At 39.6% G+C, this 24290-nt stretch overlaps 1 protein-coding gene across 4 annotated transcripts; it reads right to left on the reverse strand.

The window, feature by feature from the left end:
- Window positions 1–128: 128 nt before the first annotated feature.
- Window positions 129–24290, reverse strand: TASOR (transcription activation suppressor). Of its 4 annotated transcripts, XR_001331417.2 has the most exons (24): window positions 23814–24290; window positions 17579–17724; window positions 16373–16465; window positions 15435–15507; window positions 14329–14420; window positions 13813–13971; window positions 12606–12733; window positions 11910–11941; window positions 11200–11305; window positions 10677–10780; window positions 10464–10567; window positions 10167–10239; window positions 9964–10038; window positions 8887–9603; window positions 7397–7836; window positions 6436–6574; window positions 4686–5611; window positions 3882–4004; window positions 3166–3325; window positions 2486–2594; window positions 2153–2331; window positions 1909–2067; window positions 1344–1542; window positions 1064–1095 (listed from the first exon to the last, which is right to left on the reverse strand). XR_001331417.2 is itself a non-coding variant. In XM_014251669.2 (23 exons), exons 1-23 carry the CDS (start codon window positions 24202–24204, stop codon window positions 707–709), a joined length of 4917 nt encoding a protein of 1638 aa, XP_014107144.2. In that variant the 5' UTR covers window positions 24205–24290; the 3' UTR covers window positions 129–706. The 4 variants fall into 4 exon arrangements, 3 of the variants coding, with proteins under 3 accessions (XP_014107144.2, XP_014107143.2, XP_014107145.2); XM_014251669.2 differs by lacking the exon at window positions 1344–1542 and having other exon boundaries at window positions 129–1095; XM_014251668.2 differs by lacking the exon at window positions 1344–1542 and having other exon boundaries at window positions 129–1269.

Below are 24290 nucleotides of genomic sequence, written 5' to 3' on the forward strand. Positions count from 1 at the left end.
GAGGACACAGATGGTGCTGCAGTGGCACAGAGCAAATGAGACCCACAGATAATTGCTGTGCATGAAACCAAGCTTGGGTGTTCCTCAGGCACTTTGCAAACAATGGAAAAACCACAGACAAAGCAATGTGTTAGCAAGTCCCTTGTGCATTGAGAGTTTATTTCGTTTTTGTAATGGAACTGCACCATTGTTTACTCTAATTGAGGTATTTAGCCAAAATCCAGTATGTCATCATGAAAATAAGTACACTGCCTTAGAGCTATGTAAAAACATTGTACAAAATTTGTATCGATGTCAAATAAATACGTTAATTTTAATATTTATGTAAAGAAACATGACTTGGATACTCTCGCAGTTAAAAAAAGAGAACAACTCGCTCTTTCACATATTAGGCAAACATTCAGCTTTACATTTAACAGACCTCAAACTGAAGCCTAGGTAACAGGTCAAATACAAATGTAGAAACTTAAAAGTGCCAACAAACAAGATAATTCAAGTACAGTAGACGTTAAAAAATATATGCATTTATTTAAATTTTCAGATGGTTCCAACAGGGACAGGCCATCAGGAATTTAAATAGAACATGAAAACATCTGAGATAACAAGAACAAGAAACATTTTGTTCCAGAATAAAATAGAAATCGTTAATCCAACATTTTAGAAACAGAGAAGTCCACAGCAACTTAGAAAAAGAGACTTAAAGAGTTCATTTCTGTTCTGAATATGGCCTGGAAGAATCACAGCAGCTATTCCAGCCACCAAGTGATGATGACTTTTCTGTATCCATGCTCTGACTGTAGGCAGATAGAAAATAATTGCTCTCGTCTTGGTTTTGATTTGCAGGAGAAATTGGGTATGTTGTTCCCAGAAAAGTCTGATGAGTGAGTACATTAAAGTGGCTGAATTGATGGGACATGTTTAACGGTCTGCTATAAACCTGGAAGCTGCTGAAAGGAGTTTGTTCAACTGCATTGTGTTTTTCTCCTTCAGCAGAACATGTTGTAGAAACTGGAGTAATTGGCTGTTTCTCCTCCAAGTCAGTTTTGTAAGTCTTTTCCACAAGGCCAGTTTGTGCTTCAGGAGATAACTCTGTAACTGATAAGCAGCTTTCCTTAGCATCTACTCCATGTGGGCCCTTGGCCTTTGTCTGCAAAGCTTCCACATGAGTATCACACTTAGAGGCATCACTGCAGATTTCTATTTCTGACAGTTCATCCCCTGAATCCAGAGACATGTCCTCCTCATCCTTTTCATCCTTTTCTACAAGAACTACATTAAAAGAGAGAGAAAGTCCTATTCTATTGAAATACAAACTTTGGTTAAAAAGGCCATACACTACTCACAGTGTTACACTTCAGCCAGTCCAACAGCACTTTAAGTCTTGGTCTTCTGCCACTCGTGTTCACTTACTCAACACACACACTTAACCCTCTGTGGGAGTGTCCAGTTACTCGGTGCTAAAAGCTTCTGCACACCGTGCTCACTTTTAGTGCTGGGAAATCTCAACTCCCAGCTCCAAAGGGGACAATGTCAAAACAGCATCTAAAGTTACACAGCAGGTGAGTATTTGATCAGACAATTAAAGGAGTACAATTACTGACATCTCAGTACAGTTTATCTACTCTAAGTAGATAAAGCAGGTAGACACAAATCTATACTTCTCCTGAAAACAGATGCCCTGTCTAGTGCCTCCAATACCATTTTAGCCTGTACTTCTGCACATAAGGTCTCTGGTGCTCCATCCCCACTGCTTTTCTCCCATCATTTCAAACAGAAAAAGAGTAGCTGGAGAGTTGGTTTTCCTTGCCAGCTGCAGTGGCCATTGACCAGAGTCAAGGCACACTGTCCCACAACCTCTACCCCACATATGCAGTTTGGAAAGGAAAGTTTAAGAGTGTTTGACATTACCTGATTGTCCTTGGCCAGCACTGCAGGGAGAAAGGTGGTTCTGCTCAGTAACAGAGTTGTGATAGCCAACAAGACTTTTGAAGTTACGCATAAAGTCATCAACAGCAGCGACCACTATGCCATTATCAACATAACTCGAGAGCGTTTTGAGATTCTTTTCTAAATACATAAAGAAAGGGTTTGTATTACTATTTAGCACCTATTATCAAAAAAGGGGGAGAGGTATTCACAAATGTGGGGTTACCTGTTAGGAAGACAACATGTCTCTGTTGTATGTTTTGAGCCTGAAGCCTGATCAGACAGTCAAGTTCTGGAGCATTTCGAGTTTGAGAATCACAGTTATGGTAAGACAGAATCTCAACCAAATGCTTCTTTTGATAGGTGTTCAGAAGAGTGAGCAGGTTCAGGGCATTGGCATTCATCCTGCAGTGGAGGAAAAGCTCACTATTAGAAACAATTTAAGGTCAGTCTAAACATAAAAAGACAAACATAAGAGTAAGTTCTATTTAAGTGTGTTTTGGAGGACATAATGAAAGCAGAAGCATTTTAACAGCTGGTATTATAGCATCTTACTTACCTCCCCAGCTCTTTCAGTTTTTTTTGTATTTTGCAGTGGACTTTCCACTGCCATTTTCCATCTGGGGTACTGAGATCCTCCAGAAATGTTAGGAACTGTTTTAGTTTTTCTGTTACAGAGATATTGAATAAAAGTTAAATTTTGTGGTATGTAGACTGAAAATACTGCTTTAGTGTATACAGAAACCTATTTTCTGCTTTCATCACAGTACAGTCACACAATTACAAACAGCAGCCACTTATTTCAAGTTTTCTTCCAGGCTGGCCAACAACAGTATCATAAAACTGAGCTGCTTTTCTGTACCTCAGGTGCCCAGCAGTGGTATTTAAAGGCTGACCTCAGCATATACGCTCTGCCTTGCTAAAAAATTTTAACTTCATTAACTATTCAGTTTCAAATAAAGAAAAAATATATATAGCATATTTGTGGATGGAAGGAGGAATAAAATGCTCCACAGACATAACTACACAATGTAATACAAACTGAAGAAAAAATCTCCCTGTTCATGTATTCTTCAAGAAGGCCACTGGGCTAAGAAAGAGACAGAATTAGCTGAAATTCTTCTCAAAATACATCACAAAATTGGAAGACCTGATCCTTCACTATGGTGAGTACAGGAGCTCTCAGGTACTGAACTGTCAGGATTATGGTTCTAAAGCTCCCAGAAGGATCACACCTACCTGTAGTGATGGTCTCTGGGTTAAGGACAGATTCATCTGACACAACAAAACCCCCAGACACAAACAGGTCATTGTAAGTGTGATTTTTCACATCATCCAAACTATCGACCCCTGCAAAGTTGACACAGGAGAGCTTCTTCAGAGTCACCAGGCCAGGGACCTGTTTGAAAACATTTGAAATCAGAAGTGTAATCACAGATCACACAGAAAAAGGAACTACGCAACTCTCCTACCTACTAATGCCAGGCACCAAAACACATTTTCACAAAATTACTGGGTTTTTTTCTTGCCTGGGGAGGTGGTCTCTCAGGAGCATTACAGGAATAAGGTAAATGGACATTGAGCACTTGGAGTAATTTTACTTTCTATCCAGCACAGGGTCTTAAGCTGTCAGAAATAGCTCAGGTCATCTGAGACCTGCCTTCACCTCCTGTTAGAGCATCACAGAACCAGAAGCAGAACTACTCAGGCCTCTGTACAGCTTTACAGGTACTAACAATAAATATGCATTAGCAAATGCATGGTGGTGGAAGAAGTTTTGGGTAAATGCTGGGACAAGACCACTTTTACTACAACCATTTTGTCTCTTCAAACAGCAACTAAACATAGGATGCTGTTGAATGCTGTACTGTTAAAAGGAATCGGCCTTGCTCCAAATGAGCTCTCACTATGGCCAACAGCTTTCTGTAGCACACTGTTACTTATGCGGGACATACCTTATGGATGAGGTTGGCAATGTCTTCATTCTGGATAATGATCATCAGTTTATCTAATTTAGCTCTTCTTTTAAGGAACTGCTCTGGATGGCACTCTGTATTCCCTAACCTTCTAAGATATTCCTGCCACCACAGAAAGAGACAAAGAAAAAATCAGTAGGTAGTTTGGTAAAAAGAATGCCCAGATCACACCCATGGCAAGAAGGTTTTCCTTTCAGTGAATCCCAGAGGGACTGGCTTCTTTGTCTTTCCCATACATTAATGAGAAGCAACACAAAGCAGCTGTTTCAGCAAGTCAGTTATTACTATCAAATCTCACACACACACAGCCAACTGACACTATCAAAGTGCCTGAGTTTTTAAGGAAAGCCAGAAGTTTACAACTTTCATCTTACACATTTAAAGTACAGAAGCACAGTGATTTCTCAAAGTTCTCTCTACTATTAATTAGAGGGGAAGAGAAAAAACCCCAAAGGCACACAGAATGATTTTTCGTGCATTCTTTCTAAAATGGTAGCTATCACATTTCTTCCCTTACTACCTTTTTTCTGTAAGGCCACCCCCTGGCAGGATCTTCAGAAAGGACCAACCTACAGCCTGTTCTGTCTTCCAGCTCCAAGAAAAAGACTTACGTAAAAGCTAAATATAATCAAGACTACCTCAAAAGCTCAAGGAAGAAATGGGACAGGACAACCTACTTACACAATTCACTTTCACAGTGAAAGTGAGTCCAGTTTCATACAAGTGGATTTGAAAGACACCCTGTTCTGACACTAGAGAGAGGTTGAACACAAACAGCTTTACCTTGATTTCTCTGCAGAGAACACTTTCTTCCTTTTCATGAATATAAAATTTGACAGTGTTTTTCTGTACATCTTTCATTATTTCAACCAAACTGTTAACTACTTCAGGATTTAACTGGCTTATAAAATTAGTAAAAGCTGATTGAGTTGAAATGTTTAAGTTCTCAGGGGATTTCTGAGTCTTTTCTAGTGGTTCCATGAAATCACCACCAGAAGTCTGATCCTCCGGTTTAGCATTCCCATGACCCATTTTCTCCTTCCCTGGGGGCAGGCTTGCTGAAGGCTGCTCATGAGAACGCAGCTCTCCCCCCAGGTTATTGCACAGCGGCTCTGGGAACGGCGCTGTGTCGCTGTCCCCGCACACGGCCAGCGTGTCGGGCACAGGCCGGGGGACAGTGCTACTCGCCACCTCCAGTGCTTCAGGACTAGAATAAACTGGGGGAGTCTGCTTCATGCATGAAGAAGCCAAAATGACACTATTCAGCTTCTCACTCAGGCTCTCTATATATTCTTGGACAGAAATCTCTGATGCCTGCAAACAGATGTGTTGAGAAAGTCTCATTATCCTTTCCCGGGCAGAAAGGACTCGTGTGGACATGCTGCTGACATAAGCAATGTTCTTCTGCTGCAAAATTTCTTGGATCTTTCTTGCAAAGAGCTTGTATTCTTCTAACAGTGTTGTCTCTATTACTGCTCTAATGGAATCCTTAGTTGTAAAAGGCTGATCTGTTAGCTCATACTGATCTTCATGTTTCTCCACTTGTCCTGCGTAATGTCCATCTTCTGCTGTCCCCTTCTGTGTGTCTGAAAATGGAGAGCATGGCAACTGATAATCAGAATTTCTCTGTCGATTTACTAGCCGGGGGTCATTAGGAAGAGCATCCATTGGTGGTAAGTACTCCAGTGGCTCTTCTGGTGATTTCAGACCTACAGAGGAAAAGTTCAACATCCATCATCACCTCATGTTTGAAAGTGACACACAGCTGATACACCAAAACCTCCAAATCACAGCCTGGAAACAGCATTACTTTTATGCCTTCCTCACCAACCAACTTAAATCCCAATACTCAAGTGCTACAGTCTGCTGAGGTACAGAAGCACAGTACACTTCACAGCTCCTAAGACAGTAAAACATAGACCAAGTTTGCTGAAATAGCAGGATACAAGTTGCTTTCCCAGAGATAAGGCAGAGTAAGCACAAACTCCATTAAAAATTAAAAATTAAATTAGAAATCAAACAGGGCAACATATTATTCAAGTATTTTCACTTACTATTAGGTTAAAATCCTCACTTTTAAAAAGTTTAGACACAAATGACCTTGTGGAGTTGGACTGCAAGCTGCACCTGATCTTGCAATTGTGAGCACAAGTTTTTTTCTTGAAAGAGAAGGATCTCAGTCTGACTGATTACTGACAAAGCTTCAGTGGTGCTGCAAGGAGTGCTGAAAGCCCCTCATAACCCCAGCTCAGTTTCTTCACCATCTATTCAAAACTATAGTTTGGTTTATTTTTAAAACATTCACATTTCTAATTTGTTTCAATGTGAAGCCAAACATATATTCTCCACCAGTATCTGTTTTCATCCAGCAGATTTCTGTATTAATCAAATACAAGAAACAACTGCACAGGCTACAGATGTGCTTGTGTACCAACACATGATCCAAGAACGGATCTATGAATCCAGATACAACCATTTAAAATATGCTTTTATTCACTATTCGTAGGAGTAGAGGAGTTAAAACACATCTTACCTGTAATTGGGATAAGTTTCCAGTGCATTCCAACTTCCCCTACATTATTTGAGTTGGGATGTTGCCTGTGATAGCCATGTTCTACAGGCGCACTAGGACAGGCACTGTAGTCTTCAAAGGCATTCTCAGAGCCTGCTTCCTAAAAAACAAACAAAACGCCCATCTCAAAACAACTTCTTCTGGTTTTGCTCACTATTAAGTTTCTACATTCTGAGCAGTTGACAGAAAGAATACACCTGAACCCAACAGCACACTGGCAATTCTGCCATCAATCTACTCCAGTCTAGTCCAGTTAACCTTTCCATGAGGTACTTCCCTGGTCTATCATGAAAATATTAAGGCAGTCCTGAGCACTGGCCTTACAGTATGGAAGCTGGGGTGGCAAAGAGGAAGGGAGGGGAGAACTGGCTGCACCCTCACTCTTTCCAGGCTGTTGTTTTGATACTTGAGTAAATGTACCATGAGTACCATGAGATGCTGGCATTGCTGAGGCACTGCCTACAACTAGTATGGGGCCCTTAAACAAGCCAATTTCATCTCAGATTCCAGATGGGTAGAAACAAAACAGCACGGAGATTACAGGCAGGATACATTCATTCCTGCCCCGTGACTTAGAAACCGGGCTTTGTGTGTAAGTACCAGTATCAGAGATCATGGAACAATCACATGGGAACTCATATACAGCACTGCACCAAGGAAGCACACAAAGAGAGCTGAGCATGCAGTGAAATGCTTCAACTCTGCTCCTTTTTTATTACAGAAAGAATAGATATAAAGAACCAGGAACACATGCTTAAGAGTGGAGAAAATTTCCATCTATATTCCTACCAAACAGAAAAGCTTCACAGAAAAGTTATCTGTGTTTGCCTCTGTAGAAATAATAGAATGCTTTTTTCATGTAGCCTCATAATATTTATGAAAATAGTACTTTCAGTGTCAGCATCTTGGCAGCTTCACTTACTTGTAAATGTAATGTGTGCTCAAGGGCTGCTTCGTTGGGTGGGAGCTGCAGACCGACATCGATGGGGTAGGGCAAGCACGGCATGTCAGTTTCCAGCATGGCCGGGCTCTCCGGGTCCTTGAAGGTAACACTGTCAGCCTGAGCAGTGTTAGGAAGCTCCTGATCATCTCTGTCCTGAGCTGGAATGGATTCATATTCATATTTTTGTCTCATACCTTCTTCAACATCATCAGTGCCTAGTGCTAAGGCTTGGCTGACAGAATGTTCCAGCTCTGGGTCCCAGCGGCCTGCAGTGGTCAGCATCTCCAGAAGCACTTTGATGAGCCCCTGCCTGTCGGCAGCAGAGTCGGACACATCTGCCTGCCTGAAGTCACTCTCGTGACCAACATGGTCAGAATTCACTGAGAACACAGAGTGTGGTGAATCCAGCATTCTGCCCCCTTAAAACATGGTGAGGAGGAGAAAAGAAATCCATTACTCAGTCTTAAAAACAAAAGCAGATCTCCCCTCAAACATCTGCCACATACCCACAGTCTCACTCTTTAGCATCAGTTACTTTAGTTCAGCATCACACTTACTTTAACAAAAATGTAGACATGCATTCATCACGTATTCTACATTAATAATCAATGTAAAAAGACCTTGGAAGGTTCAGAGAATTCCAAGCAGGAATCCCAACCATGAACCCTTTGCCGCCTCCATCCCCACGTTCCAGTCAGTATCTTTTGTCCCCCTCAAGAGGACATCTAAGGATACCTAAGATCAGTCACTTCATCTTCCAGTGATTCACATACACGAGAGTGACTGGTGCTTGATGGAAATCCCCTCTTCTTTGTGTCACCCTGTTCCCGTTTCCCCCTTCTGCAGGAGATCTCTGTATTGCCTTGTGAAAAGGGTCAGGGAAACAGAAATCAAAGGGTTTTTTCTGGCAGGTCTTAAGTCAGAAGGTATCTGTGATGTGGCTTCTCTGAGGTTTGGCTGTAGATAATTTCATGTATAGAATAATTTAATCTTATTAGGTTGCTTCCTTTGTCCCACTACACACATTACTGGCTATTTCAAAACTTAACTATGTTTTTTCCCTTCAATCTAAACTTCTTAGGTATGACATAGGGTATTGGAAACACAAAGAATTACAGCGAAGTCAAACTCTACACAAAACAATATGAAGTCTGCTGAATGGTCTGTATTAGAAAGTGTTTGGACAGCTCCACAGGCAAGTAAACCCTTTGAAAGTCTGCCTTCTTTCCAAAGAGGCAAAACAAAAGCAACTTCCAGGAAAATTCCCCTTAACTTTTCTCCTAGAAAGTGGAAACCCACAAAAAACAAACTTTATCTCCATTGACAGATCTCAGGCCAAGGTTTAAATGAACCATCAAGCATTAAATTTCCACAGCATGAAAAAAAATACTCAATCTATTATGTTTAAATGTTAAATATGCTCTGAAGAACAATGTTTAAAGAAGAACTCTAAACAAAGACTTTCTTACCTTCGCACTGACAAACATTCTCTGAAGAATCACTCAGTTTTAGGTATTTCTGCAAATTTTCAGATTGTTTTTCCAGCTTTCTTTTCAGACCACTTCTAATTCTGGGGTCTTCAGAATCAGAATCTCCACCTACGTTTTTCTTCCTACACTGGATCAAGTTAATAAGTTCTTTGAGTCTTTCAGTATCATATTCTCCAGAAGGAGGCAGTTTTTGTTTAGCAGCAGTTGCTTGATATTTGGGATGGATTCCTTTCCCACATTTTGTCTTGGCAAAGTCAGAGTAGCCTTCTGTAGCTTCACAACCTGAGATGGGACTGAAGCGCTGAGGCTTCCGATTTCTATCCATCAGTTCCTTAGCTCTGGAAACGGGGAGCTGATAGGCCTCACAACCAAAAATATAGTTCTGCATGCATGGGTTAATATGACCTTTGTATCTTGGGGCAGAGAACAGAAATGTTTTGTCATCCAGCCGTGTTGAATACTCATATAATATAAATTCTCTACCTCTTCCAGGACTACTGTAGAGTTTTTTAAAGTACTCATGCATGTAACTTTCCACAAGAACATTGAAATCTGCACTGTTGTCTTTACGGGACTGGATTATAGCAAAATGCAGAGACTGAATCAACTTTATGAATTCTGGAATGATTTCCTTTTTTTCGTGCAAAACCAGGGTAGCTGAATTTTTCTGTGTTCCATGTAGAACACTTCTTTGTGCTGCCATAGGAGAAAAGGGAATCCACAATTAAACCATGAAGCTATAAATAAATGATGACTAGTTAGCAATACCCTGTGTTAATACACACTAGGTGAAACACAGTTTGGAATGTAATTCAGAAGCCAGGGAAGCCATATCAAGAAATTTCAACAAGTTTTACTTTCTCAAATATGAACAAATGAACATACAATGTGTGATATTTGCTTTTGTGAAGAAACAAATATTTCTAAACACCAACATCATGACCACAATCAATGAAAACTGTTACTTTCAGTTCATGTTGACTGAATACTACAAAGTCTTCAACAGAATATCATCTCTGTTTAAATAAAGCTGTACACAACAGTGAACAAACCTACCTGAGCTAATTACACATCTCTGCTCTGGAAACAGAAACAATGCATGAAGTACACGAGACCGTCCAGTCTGGCTGTCTGTCAAAAAAATAAAAACAGTTAAAAAGGAGAGTACCATCAAAAGACAATCTAGTACACAAAAACCCACACCCCTAAAAAAACCCCAAAACAAACCCAACTCAAACACAAACCCAGAGTATGCTTACCATAAGGGGACATCATTTGCCAAGGAGAAAGAAGAAAAATAAATCCTCTGTCCACAAGTGGTTTCACAAGGACCTGTTTTCAAGCAAAAAGAGCCAACTGCTTCAAAGGCATCTGTTCACTATGAGCACTCTTCCTGATTGTAAGATAAGTCTGTCTTGGGCAGAGAAGTGCCCTGATACTTAAGCATATGCCAGCTAAGCAATTCCAGTGAGATTGTGAATCTTGTAGTATGCGTCAAATTACTAACTAGTAAAATTATTTTTAAAAACAGGAATAGTCAAATCTGTTGCACTCACAAGTTTCTCTTTCTCTAGTTTTTGAAGTAAACCCTCTAAGTGACTCCCAGAACGGGACTTCTCCACAACTTCATACAGGCTACAGTACATGCCATTCTTCAACACTGACACGATACAAGGGGAGAAAGAGAAGGTAAGAAAAAAAGAAACAAAACTGTAATTCAGAAAACTTGAAAATTCCGAATTTAAAGAAATTAAGCGAGAACGATTTACCTTCTTGTCCTCCTTGGTAAGTTTCTTTAAAGAACAACATTGGTGAAATTTTTTTCTTCAACTGATCAATGCTTACAACTTTTTCAACCTCAAGTTTCTCAGGACTGGAGAAAAAGGGTGGGGGAGATAAAAAATATAAAGACCTCTTTTTTTACCTTCTATATTCCTACTCTCAGTGATAAAATAATAACTAATACATACATGCTCTTAAGAACAATTTCTTTGGACTATCTCATGAGCCAGGGGCGTTTATTCCTGCAGAGGAGTGTGTGTCACTTCAATGGAAAAAAACCCCAACAAGCCCTCAAACAACAGAACAGTGAACAGCAAAGAGATGCTGACAGTTATGTGCCTGAACTCAAGATTAAGTTCTGGACACACATGACTCAAGTCTTGTTTGATGTATTTATAGACTTAGTATTTTAGATTTTCATCTGAATATATCCAAAATTCACCAGTCACTACTCAAAAGGGTTTTAATTGAGCAGTATTCTGAACTTACTGTCTAAATGGCAATACTCACAGCTTGCATGGAAGGAAAAGTTGTGCTGCTGATTTTAGGGAAACATGGCACACAAGTTTGCCTTTATTCCAAAGCTGTCCCCTCCACAATGTGATGTTAGGTTTCTCTAAATTAACATGGAGAAAGGAAGACTAAGTGAAACCACTTGCCAGCTATGACTGAAAGAAGAGGCTGCTGAATATCCAAAACCAGTTTAGGGAAATTTTCATACTAATACCAGACCAGACAATAATGTTAAAAGGTAACAGAAAGAATGTTATCAACCCTGTTACGTTTTGACCTGCTCTGAGCAGAGTAAAGGAGGTTGGTTTGTTACCCACACTTGTCAGTACAAGCACACCCTTGATGCCAATTTCTGAGGACTATATCCTTTTTCCTTACCTTAACCACTTTCATACATATTAATTTTGCTTGAATGAGGCTCAAAACAAAGCATGACAGAGAATCATATTATTGAAGTGCCACTACACTCTGTATAGGAAAGGAGGGACATAAGACTTGATTTTGTTCACTTGTGGTTCATTCTGATAAAAGAAGATACACATTAAGGTGTCTATTTGATCATCCAGGATCAGCATCCAGCATGGTTCAGGATAAAGTTCAGGTATACACTCAGCATAACTAAAATGGTCAAACATAAAACTACGGGGGAAAACATCAAAACCTTCCCTGTCTATATCATAAGACCAAAAAATGGAATTCATACTTACCTGTACTTGAATCTGTGTGAGAGGTGTTTGCTCTAAACAGAAGAAGATAGACAGAATGACTAGGCTGGAACACAGAATTCTGGCCACTGAATTTTACATTAAGGATAGTTTATCAGTCTAACAAAATAGCAAGACTGGTAATTCCCTCTCTAACCTCAATCTATCACTGCTGCAGCATCCTGTACTACTTTAGATACCTGGATAACTGCTTTTAGCATTTCATAGTACAGTCCCCACACGTGGACATCTTCCTATTAGCACAGCTATCACAGTGGATCTGTGATCAATTGGCCATCTACATATTGTCTCCACAAGCAGTTAAGACACCAGTGAAGGGCTCAGAGAGAAAATATACAGGATATCACTTTAGAGTACCAAGAAAGATAATGCTGTGAATGTTTTTATGTCCACAAATTCCCTCAGTTAGGTAAAACCCCCACTATTTGTGGATTCCACCCAGTCAAAAGGTAAGCAGGTGGGAAGAGCAGCAGAACTGCTTCCCACAGGGGCCACCCTGCTGCATAAAACCAATTTTGCCACCTCTTGCTCTGCATTAAAAGTATTTATTATGCTAAGTCCCTGTGACACATCCATTCATTTCAGCACTGTTCATTTAAATAAACTCAAAGCTACTGCAAATAACTATGAATTCTCCATGCTACATGCAGATTTTCCAAAACTCATTTCCTAGCTTACCTTGATGGGGGCACAAATTTTGGTCCTTGTACCATATCATCCTTGTAAGTAAATGAAACAACAGCGTAAGGACAAACATGTCTTGGTCTTTGTCTGATCTCATCAAAGACGTATTCATAAAAGTAGTACTGGGAAAAAGAAGTGACAGTGTCAAAACAGAAGCCTGGAGCAACAGGCAGTTTCTTTAAAAGCTGGTATTTAAAATTAAGAAGTTTTTAAATGCTCCTCTCATATATACTATAGAATACAATCAGTTAAGGTACTTCTCCCCTCCTCTGTCAACCACTTAGATATGGACAGTACTTCAGAAGCAAATCAAGAATGAAACATTCCTGAAATGCAACATTTGCTTGAAAGTATTCCTGGTAAGAGAAAGGATAATTAATAAAAACAAAAAAAATTCAGAGGAAAGCAAGCACTGCAATGAGTTTTGGAGTCTATCCTTAGTTCAGTCACAAAATTCTAATATAAAATGTTAATTTAGGCAAATTTGTAATCAGAAATGAAAAAATACATTCATTTTTTAGCCATCTGATTCAGCCATCAGTATCCAGCCCAGTGATTTACAGAAGACAAAAGAAGTTGCTAATACTGAAGAGAATGCTTTCAAGTAAGGATCCTGAAACCTGCAGACCTCGTGGAATAAACTGACTGCAACAAAAATTACTGCAGTAGGAGACAGAACACCTGGAGGAACATAAATGCTTGGAAATTACTTCATTCCGTCTTCCTCCATCATCTCCAAAAATGAGAATCTGGAAAGGAGAATTAGAAGGAAAAAAAAAAAAAAAAGAAAGGAAAATAAAGAAAAATGCTATTCTTTCCCAGCCAATATTTTCTCTTTTAGGAGTCTCACTTAATGACCACAAACCAGTTGTACCTTTACATTTCAAACTCCCCACATTAAGTCCTCTCTTCCAGCCTCCATTCCAGTCTCATGTACATTCCCCAGTTATTTCCTATTCCACCTCCACCCTAGTCTGAGGGAGATCTTCGCCTGAGGTTTAGGATCACACAATGGGAATGAACAGGAGAGGCTGCCATGCTGTTCTGGGATTTCTAATGCAGGCATCTGTGAACTGCACCCAGCTGCAGCTTCACAGGGAAGCTCAGGGTTTGTTGCATCTTCAGTGATTTTCTCTCCATCACTTCAGAAGTTCTGTTTATGAAGGTTTTATATCAGAAAGAAACACAGGCCCAGCTTTACCTGAGTAAGTTCATAGGCTCGGTAAGCCAACAAGGAGGTGACTTTATTTGCATTCTTTGAAATATGACACTCGTGCTTTGGGGTGGGATCCAACACGCTCTTGACAGTTGATTCCATTGCTTTCATACCAATGTGGTCATATATGCTTTTCATTTTTCCCTGTAATAAAGCAGAAGAATTGTCAGCATGAGCTTTTTCCTGGAAACTGGTGAATTGCTTCAAGTACCAAAGAAAATAACAGCAGAGAAAATAAAATAGGTCATTAAGAAAGCCACTTCTAGAAGTATAATACTTTCACACTTTAAAAAAAAAAAAAAAACACAACAGATTTTTGCCTTTTGTAACAATTTATTATGCTTTATTTAAGCTTAATATAAACACTGGATTTTAAATCTAGTAGAGGTCTAGTTTCTCTATATGCATATAATTGCACAAATTAAAAGTAAGTAAGGTTAAAACCACCTGTGTGTTATCAGTAAGTAATGTAATCCTTCAAGAATAGCAAGATAAAATTACCTTTATTATTTTAAAAACAATCACATCTCCAGGTGCTCCAGATTCTAGAGGATTACGCTGCAATAAATCAGCATACTTGGAGATATAGACACCTGAGAAGAGAATAAAAATAAACCAAAATGCATTATGCTGAATGATAAAACATTACTACAGGTTTAAAAAGCATTACATGGGATTAAAGCTCAATGGACACAAAAGAAGAAAGATATAACTGACACTCAAGTGCAAAGGTAAAACAACTTTGTGCTTTTCTGTACTTAGTTATTTAATAGAGTTTAAGGCCGCAAACACACTGTCATTTTTCAGTCTGGCTGACTACCTCAGATCAAAGAGCTGTAACTGAATTCGGATACTCTGAAAAGCATACATTTTGCTTAGGTTCCTCTCATTCCAAGTCTGTATTTAACTGCTTTAGCAAATTGCTCCAGACTCTTTACCAGCTAAAGAGTCATATGCTCATAATCTTTGCTCTTCTACACACGTATTTCTGCTTTCAGTATTCATGTCGATATTCATTCACATCCATACTGTCTGCTTCCAATATTCATGATACCTCTGTACCATGTTCCTCTTACACAGGATGACAAAATCAGCTCCTCACTTTCTATTTGAAAAGCTTTGCAAAAGGAACTTACTGTCTTGCAGTCTCAAAATTCTTTAACACCTTGTGACTCTTCTAAGTCTCCAATTTATCTACACTCTTCTTGGATTCATGGTTTCAAGAATTTTAGTTCCATCTACGTCAAAACTGAGCTGAGCTACTGTGTCCATGAGGTATCCCTGAATGGACATACCTACAGACAAACACAGAGGCAGCCAGCCACATGCTGCATTAGCTCTTTGGCCCCCCAGGTTTACTGGAAAGACATGGGATATGGGTTTGACTTAAAGCCAAAACGAGAATTAGGTCTTTCCTTTGGGAAGCTGAACTACTCAAAAACAGAGCTAGGAAATAATGTTCTGACGTCTATTTCCTTTGCTAAAACATCTTGCTGTGATATTGCTGCAGTCAGTGATAGAAAAAGGACTGAAAGTTCACACAACTACAACACATTGTCTACCAACTGCTACTGAATAACCAGCCCTTATAATCAAAAGATAGTTACCCATGGAAGGTTTGCCGAGAACTGTGATGCTGGAGTGGCCAACCTGCAGCCCCTTTTCACATATGCTCTGGATCTAAAGAGAAGACAGTTTTTTAAGCAAGTCTGTTAGGAAAGCCAGGATATGAACAGAACAAACAGTGAGAAATTACAATTACAGAATTTAAATTGAGATTTAAACAAAATCCCAACCCTTACAAACAGAGGCAAGCCTAGTCTGAATTCTCTATAAAACTATTAAACTGTGCAAATCAAACTCTGATATAGAATAACTACATAGACTCACCTGTATCTTAAAAAAACACAGCCTCCCTATACCTCAAACACTGTTTATGAACATTTCTTGCCCTTAATACAGAAAATTCTAATATTTAAAACAGAAGTATACCTGTCAAATGATTACATGCTTAAGCAATCTTGAGTCTATAATAGCAGATAAAAGCACAGAAATCACCTTTCTATCACTTTGATTAAAAGTATGTGATCAAAGAAGACACAGAGAAGACAATGTTCACTTTCTAATATTACAGGTTATCTTGGTGATGCAAAAAAAAAACCAAACCACAAAACACCTAAAAAACCACCAAAACCCAAATGCAATTAAAAACACAAAAAAATCCTCCTCAATTAAAAAAAACCAAACACAAACTAAATAAAAACTTACATGCCATCCAGAAAATCTATCATTTTATTTATAAAACAGAGCCTAAACCAGAGAAGATATAGAGACACGTAAATGGAGTACCTTAAGTAGCAGGGAATAGAGGATTTAAACGGTGATATATCAGATCTCTTTCCCATCCTTCTACACCTTCCAGTGCTGAATTATGTAAAAGTAACTTAAAGATTGTGTCAATAAAAACACTCTGAAAAAAACCCAAAGTCCCAAAGCCTCTTAATTGCTGAAGAAAGCATCTTCCCTGCAGTGTTTCATTCCTCACCTGGCACCGATCCACCATGAGGAATGCGTAACTTTCCGAGAGCTCCTTCTCCAGGCGCCCATCGTATCTCAGCTCTCTGCGTTTTTCTGTGAACTGTTCATAGAGAAAGTTCTCAACACAGGTACACACACTGCTGCTGCCACAGTCAAGTGCCAATGTTTTAAGGCCCCATCTATGTTAGCAGAACCAAGTGTAGAAAAATAATCAAAAGATAACCCAAATTAAATCACTGGATGCTATAATTAGATTTCAAAAACATTATATTTGTGGGAAATCTAATTAGCTTAATCTGCCCAAGTATTTGGGTTTTTTTAAGAGACACTCCTCAAACAAACCTGTGCAGTAATGCTTCAGTTTGATCATTGTAGCAGAACCAGCTAGAACCACCCAGCCCAATGCCTCCCATATTGTCTTTGAAACTCTTTGAAATAAGACTTTTTCTCTTTTTAGAAGACAGATCTCGTACACTGTGCAGATATTTTTTCAGATGCACCTCACTGCTGCTGAGGTGGTTTTTACCAATATTTCTCAGCTGTAACCAAGAACAATTAATGTGATGGCAGAAAATGCTTCAGTTTAGTTTATAACTTCAAGCTGATAAACACAACAAATTATATATTCAATTACTTCATATGTGAAGCTTTTTGGCACTGGGAATGAAAACTTCATTTGAGAGTGATAAGAATAAGCCAAGGCTGGATTTAAGAGACACTACAAAAGCCACAACAGAAGGGCTTCAACCAAGGTGCTCCACTTACTAGATCAGTAATCAACTTTAGTTAAAGTACATCTTTGGAAAACAATAAAACTACAGAGATTATGGAAACTTATATCAGGCACATAGTTTAATCTTAATTTTCACAGGAAACATCAGCCTTGTAAAGACATTACAACATCTTTTCAGGTTATTAAAATACATTAATAAAAATTAAGAAGCCTTTTGAAAGCTAAAAACACAGATTTAAGGGGTGCCAAATACTATTTTTCTTTTAGTCTTCTTGGAGTATCTGGCAGGCAAGAGTTTAAAACTATGCAGTAATAAACTTGCCTGAAAAACAGCTGCTTACATTTCTGGGGATGTGAGTTTGCAATTAAAGACAACCACGTAACTGAAAATAATGCCCAGTTCTCTGCCTCTAGATGGAGAAGAAGCACTGTCATTTGACTGGTACCTTATTGAGAAGCAGAAGACACAAACATACTCACTTCCTTTTCCAACAGTTCACTATGAACTAAGCTGGCTCTCTCATATTTAAACTTGGACACTGAATTTGGATCCAAGTAGGAAGAATGCAGAATCTTCAAAATGTCCTCAAATTCTCGAGAACCTGGAAGTACTGGCTGAAAGAGTGCTATAAAGAGAAGAAATAATTAGCACCAATACAAATGTAAAGACATCCAAAATTTTCCACTTCACTGAGAGTTTGTGCATGAAGATAAATGGTTTTTGATTCAATTTCAAATACAAAACACCTACAATACTTGGCAAATGTGGACTTTAGAAAGTTTACCTTAAAAATTCCTAGAATGATAGCATCTTTTAAAAAATCACATTTATGGTTTTAATATTACTCTTGAACAGCTACTAGTTCTCAGAAGTTTGTAAGGGAAGCACCTCAAATCTGAATTTACCTCTTGAAAAATATCTAATATGTACTGCAAAACACTATAATTAAACTTTCAGAACTGTAATTTATTAATTAATTCTTTTAATTAAGAAGCAGGAACAAATTGTCCCAATAAAAAGCTCAACAAGAGTTTCATAGCTTGGCCTCGCTTCAGAACTATTATGAGGTTTTGTGTTTGTTTGCTAATGGGAATTAAGCTGAATATGAAGAAACCCAATCCTATTTAAAGACAGATAAGCTCCTATTATTAAAAAGCCCCACTGCCTGTGTTCATGCTTGATGATGTCATCCCTTACGATACCTGCTTTAAAAGGAAAGCCCTTCATGTGCTGTTGTACCAATTCCCTCCTGGGCAAACCTTTGCCCGAGTTCCCACAGTGAAGCAGTCATGTCCCTGAGCTTCCTATCTGTGTTTGGGTGCCAAGGCGACAAACTGATCACGGGAGCAACCTCAGAGTGAGCCAGCAGAGGATGGCACCACAGGTTTTGAGGGCAGTGGCCAGGAAAATAACATCTCTGGGAGAACTGAACTACAATACAAAAAGTGGTTTTTATTCTCCAAGTAACTTCCGAAACGCACACCAAAAGTGCAGGATTTTTACTGTAGTTAAAACAGCTAGGAAGAACAACAACAGTACTAGTCTCACCAAAAAAATCTACCAATACTCAAATACTCTGTTTTGTCTAACAACAAATTAAATTTAATTACATCTTAGAGTAATTACATCAAGAGTATATTCTCCAATTTCATTAAATAATATGGCAGTAGATTTAGGCAGAAATCTTTCCCTCATTTGCAAAAATTTACTGCATAAGCCTCAATATAAAACAAATGTTCCTAATGAATACTGAACTGTTCTGTTATCTAGTAAAAGCTGCACACCTTTGAAAGCAATACCACATCTGCAAACTGAACTCAAACAATGATTCCAACACCACCACCAATGAGAAAGCAATTTTTTAACTGTGGAAGTTACGAAAATCATTTAGAAACCATACTTATGTAAAATCCTTTTTAGTAATGATACTGAAAAGCCGATAGCAGTATATGAGGAGACAGAATTGAGAGTGAATAGAATTCTCAGTATTACTGGGACTGAACGCTCTTGTACTGAAGAGATAAATTCTTATTAATAGAATAGGAAACAAGCCTGCTGCAGGTACACATGCCCTGCTTCACCCCAAACATCCCTTGGACACTACGACACTAACTCCCTGTCAGAAAGATCTGGGGTTCACACACTATCAGAGTCTCAAAAAGGGCCAGTTAAGGCAGAAGGTTATCTGTGCCAGTTGCTTGACCAAATTTCCTGTTTTCTTAGTGTTTACTGTATCTTATCCCTTCTCCCTCCTTCTCCCAGGACACAAGCTCAGTAAAAATCAGCCTCTTATTCCCATCTCCAAACAAGTGGAAAGCATTGCAGGTTGAGCTAGAAAGAGCTACCACAAACCATACATAATGTCTCACCTACTTTCCCAGATGCAAATCTAGGAAGAGGTACGGTATTACATGAATTAAGATCCTGCCATACATGCAAATATTATCAACCACGTTCCTATTTGTGTTTAAACATCTTCTGCTCCGTGGAAAGCTCTGGGGAGCAAGCTGAGACAGACTTGCCCTAAATCAGCAAGTCCCCCTATTCTCCTGGTAGGAAGAACCTGCACAAACTAGTATACACTTAGTTAACAACACATTTATGGAAAAGCCCTACCTAATCATTAAATTATGGAAAATAGAAAATAAGATTTTTTTTTAAGATTGTTGCAGTTTTTTTCTTCCATAACACGAGGCACTGCAGACTTCATGTTCTCAATTAAAACATGAAACACTACCCCAGTGAGATGAGGAGACAGGCAGTACTTTTCACTTTGTCACTTGAGCTGTGGTGTTCAAGGACAGTGATGGTCTAAAACAATAATGTCACCATAGCAGGGCCTGTACTTCACTTCAAGGAAGGAGTGCAGTAAGATGACAGAATTAAAACAAAACCAAGTACTAAACTAGATCTTGTACAGCAGTCAGCAAGGCCTGTGCTCCCAGGCAAACCATGAAATTACTGAGCTCATCTGCAGTCCTCCATCACTTCAAAGACCAGCCATGTGCATGTACAGATCTTCCAGGCTTGCTGTACAAAGCTGATGGGGCTATGCTGAACCTTTACTGTCCTGTGTTAATTAAACAGTAATTAAAGTAAGGACTAACCTGCAGCATCCTTATAATACAAATCTATTGTTGTGGCTTGTTCTACATAGATAAAAATAAGTATATAAATATGGGGTTTGTTCAGCTTCTATCCAGGGCACTGGAACATATATAATTATTTTTAAGTGGAAATTGAGTTTAGCTAGTAAGTACTAGTCAAGGGACAGGGACTGGACTGGATGTTTGGATGTATGTCATGCCTGAGAGGCTCTACTTTTTCTTTCACAGCTGTCTGATGTTTCAACTTCAGGAAACTGAGACTGGAGTTACTGTCTTTGGTTGCTTTAAGTCAGAATATGAAGACAGAGCCGTCCTCCTTGAGCAATCCTGAACAAAGTTTAAAGTGAAGATAAATAAATAACTGATTTTCTTATCAGCTAAGTTGGCAGAATGATAGCATTCTTCACACGCAAGTGCTCCTGCTACAAAAGCTTCATTGAGAAGCGCCCTTTAAAATCTTCATTTTTTTCAGTCTTCATTTTTTAAGAGCAAGATAAAAAATCCGTGATTTTCATGAACTGTGACATTTTTACCCTTAGGACTTTTTCAGCCCAAAATGTCTTGTGCTCTCAAATGGCCTAAATAGTTACCAAGTTCAGCAACTGAGCAAGTTCTCCACCTAGAAATACCCTGTAGCAAATAGCAGATGCACATCTCTACCAAAGAAAAGGAAAGTTAGGAGACAAAAGACAAGGCAAAATGATGAAGTAGAAAAGGGCCAGCCTGGACCTTCATGCAAGTATTGCTGAGAGTTTAACAGGTATAAGCAAGACCTTTTTCCCTGACTCAGCCTGAGAAACAGCAGTCATTTGCTACTTAGACAGACTCCAGAAATAAACATCCAGCTTTAATCAACAAGCAACCCCTTAAAGGCACTGACTGCAATGTCAGCATCATTGCTGGAATTATCTTTTGGTAAGGGGATCACTCACACAGTTCATCAAGTTAGAAGTGTTCTTACACTGCTTTATCCTTAAATTTGCCTTCCTAATCCTATCAAGGACCTCTCAAGTTTCAAGCCAACTTGGAAACCTCTCAAGATCTGACAACTGAGTAAGAGGCCAGGACAACCTCTACCAATGGTAGATAAGCTGCTCAAGAAAGCATCATAACACCATTGCTAAACTCTATGTACCAAGAAAACAAACCTTCAAGAGACTTCTAAGGCAGAAGACAAATGCAGCCACACCTTAAAAAAATAATGCTGCAGCCAACCTTTTGTTTGTTTCCTGAATTCCTATGCCAGGAAAAAGAATGAGGAAATCAGAAGAAGTATTCTCTATGCCAACTGACCACAGTTGTTTTTAAGAGGCATCCTTCCTCCAAACACATTTCTTCAGATTACAAAGAATTTCTGTTGACCTTCTGTCCCTACTTTAAGTATTCAAGAGGAGACATAAATTCTGAGTAAGATAAACAAGCAACCAAAGCCTAAATTTTCTAGGATATTTCTCTTACATTTTGGAAGCTAAAGCTTAAATTTTCTCTTACATTTGTGCTTTTAAGATTCAATTTTTAATTGCTTAGTTACCAAAAATTGTTCCTGAAACACATTTTGGTGTAAAAAAATTAAAAAATCCACCTAAACAACCAACCTCCGAACAAACTCGAACACCTCTGACAAAGTCATCCTGTACATACTTTGTACATAGCAACTAAGACTTCACAATCAAGGCAGCAGCTCTCTCTCAGGATGGTATGTCCAGGAAAGAAATGGTGGTTTAAAAAGCAAAACAAGGACAACTCTAAGGCAAGGAATGATGGTGAAAGCTTCCATGTGTATTGCTTCATGCTGGGCCTTAGAATCAAGCCAAGAGAGCTCTTTTCAGAGGGACTGGTGACATTCAGATTATTCTGCAATTTAACATGATGTATTTAAGCACTAGCAATAAAGATGTTGCAAGCACGTGCCACTTCATCATCAGATGATCCATACAGTGCTGATCTTCCAGTTCAATTCCAGAACTGACTGAATTGCATCATTTTTCAATACAAACCCCAATATCAATTTGGTTGTCCTCAAACTGCACATTTGGCAGTCCATGCTGTGAGAACAACACTCAGCAGCTGTAATCCCACAGGCACCGTGGGCTGAATGGAGCAGGGTCTGCTTTGAGAGCTTTGGAAGCTCTAAGTCATCAGAATGATCGAAATACCCGAGAGCCTTCCTACAGGCCGAAAGGAAAAAAGGTTAAGAACAGATCAAATGCCCTTGACATTAGCAAGTCAGTTTTTGAAGTAAGGTAAGAATGGCTTCGTCTTCTACCTTAGAGGCCACAGAAGCCTGAGGTATGAACTATACAATCCAAAACTTCTTGCACATTGCAGATGGTTCTGCATAGGCAAATGATGAATCAGAGGACCTGAAAAGGTATTTTGCAGGCTTTCATTCACATTAGAACTAAATGCTAAAGAAGAACTTCTAATATCGTTGATTAAGTACTAAACATTTCTGAAATACATTTAAAGGTATTCACATGTAACCACACTTGGGTGTGACATACAAGACACTTCAGTTATTCATGAGGCACCAGGTATTTTTCTGTCAGATGAATTATAAAAGATTTTTTCTCCAAATCAACCCAGTTCTTTTTACAATGAATCTCTGCCAGACTTGTATCACCCCAGAGCAGGGTGGTAACAGCAAAGACCAGGAAGAAAAAGGGGTCATTACTGCCAAAAGGAATTATTTTATTACTGGAAAGAAAAGACTGGATAATGAAATAAACCTACCTTCATCTCTTCCTTACAGAAGAAAGCATTTCAAGAAGATGTTACTCTCTTCTCTGAAGAACAAGCCTATTCAAACAAGTATTTCTGTGACATGGACTAAGTTACTGACTCCATATTGCAAAAGGCCAAGAACTAAGAAACTTCAGGGAGGAAATCAGACATGTCTTCAACTCCACTTAACAAAAACCAAGTGAAGCAGAAACCAGTGGAGTTTTGTGAAAAGCAAGAAATACCACAGGCTTTTAAAGGAAGAGTTACTAAAAAAAAACCCTGGATATTTGGAAGCAGAACGCTTCCAAAGCGAGGCACGAGAACGTGGGATGCTCCCTTCATCCCTGCAAAGAACTTTCACCAGATAAGAAGGAGTCTTCTGGGTATCATCAATGAAGGATAACTCTGCTGTGTTTGCTTTGTCTGTCCTAACCAGAATTACGCCCCTCTCCTGCACGGAGGAGGTCAGGGGGAAGAGAAAAGCGAATCATCTTCGCTGATGTCGGTGTCTCAAAGAAACATCTTCTCCACATGCGAATGCACCTCCAGAAGCAGAGCTGAGATCAACTCAAGCCCACCCTGATTGCATCCAGCTTCTCCTCGTTTTAAAGCAGAGGTCTGAAATTCAAGCCGAGTTTTTGTTTTGGTTTTGTTTCATCCTCGTGAGAAAATAAAAGTGAGAAAGGAAAGAAAAGGGGTAGGGAAAGAATGTAAAAGCCTGACACTAAAATCGGCTCCCCATCAGCCTCGCAAGTGAGAGCCAGCAGAGCCTCCTCCACACCGCAGGGTTTGCATGCAGCCGTGTGAGGTGTCTGAGAGCTGCCTGATGAATCAGATGGATAAGGGAGCGAGGTAGAAAAGGGAGGGGAAGGGAAGGAACAACCTTTCTTTTCTCTGCTCTTCCTGGGGATGTGAAAATTCCTCCTAAAAGGCTGCTGGTCTTCTGGGGGCTTAGGGAGAGGGGGCGGCCCCCCGAATACACCGCTGGGCGGCTGCTGCTGCTGTTCATTTGCCGTCGAGATGCTGCTCCTGCGCTGGCTACTGCTACTGATGCTGAGGAGGTTTGTGGGGACCTTGTCCTCTGCAGCAACAGCAGCCCCAAGCAGCGCCTCCCCATCGCTACCGCTCTCAGAGCGTCCGCCATTTTGTGTGGTGTCCTCAGCGGCTCCTACTCTGTTACTCTCAGCTCCGAGGACGCCCGCGCTGGTCTTCTCCGTCCGCTGATGCTGCTCCGGCTCTATCTCGCCGCCACTGCGGATCACGGCATCCGCCATTCCCTCCGGAGAAGCGAGCCCGGCAGCTCGCGCCTTCTCTTCTCCCCAGTAGAGCGCCCCTGCCTAGCGCCAGCAGCGCCCGCACC

The sequence above is a fragment of the Pseudopodoces humilis genome, chromosome 13 (assembly GCF_049639895.1).
Source record: "Pseudopodoces humilis isolate 2021_Gansu_Grassland_sample_001 chromosome 13, ASM4963989v1, whole genome shotgun sequence".
In the NCBI taxonomy this organism is placed as follows: Eukaryota; Metazoa; Chordata; class Aves; order Passeriformes; family Paridae; genus Pseudopodoces; species Pseudopodoces humilis.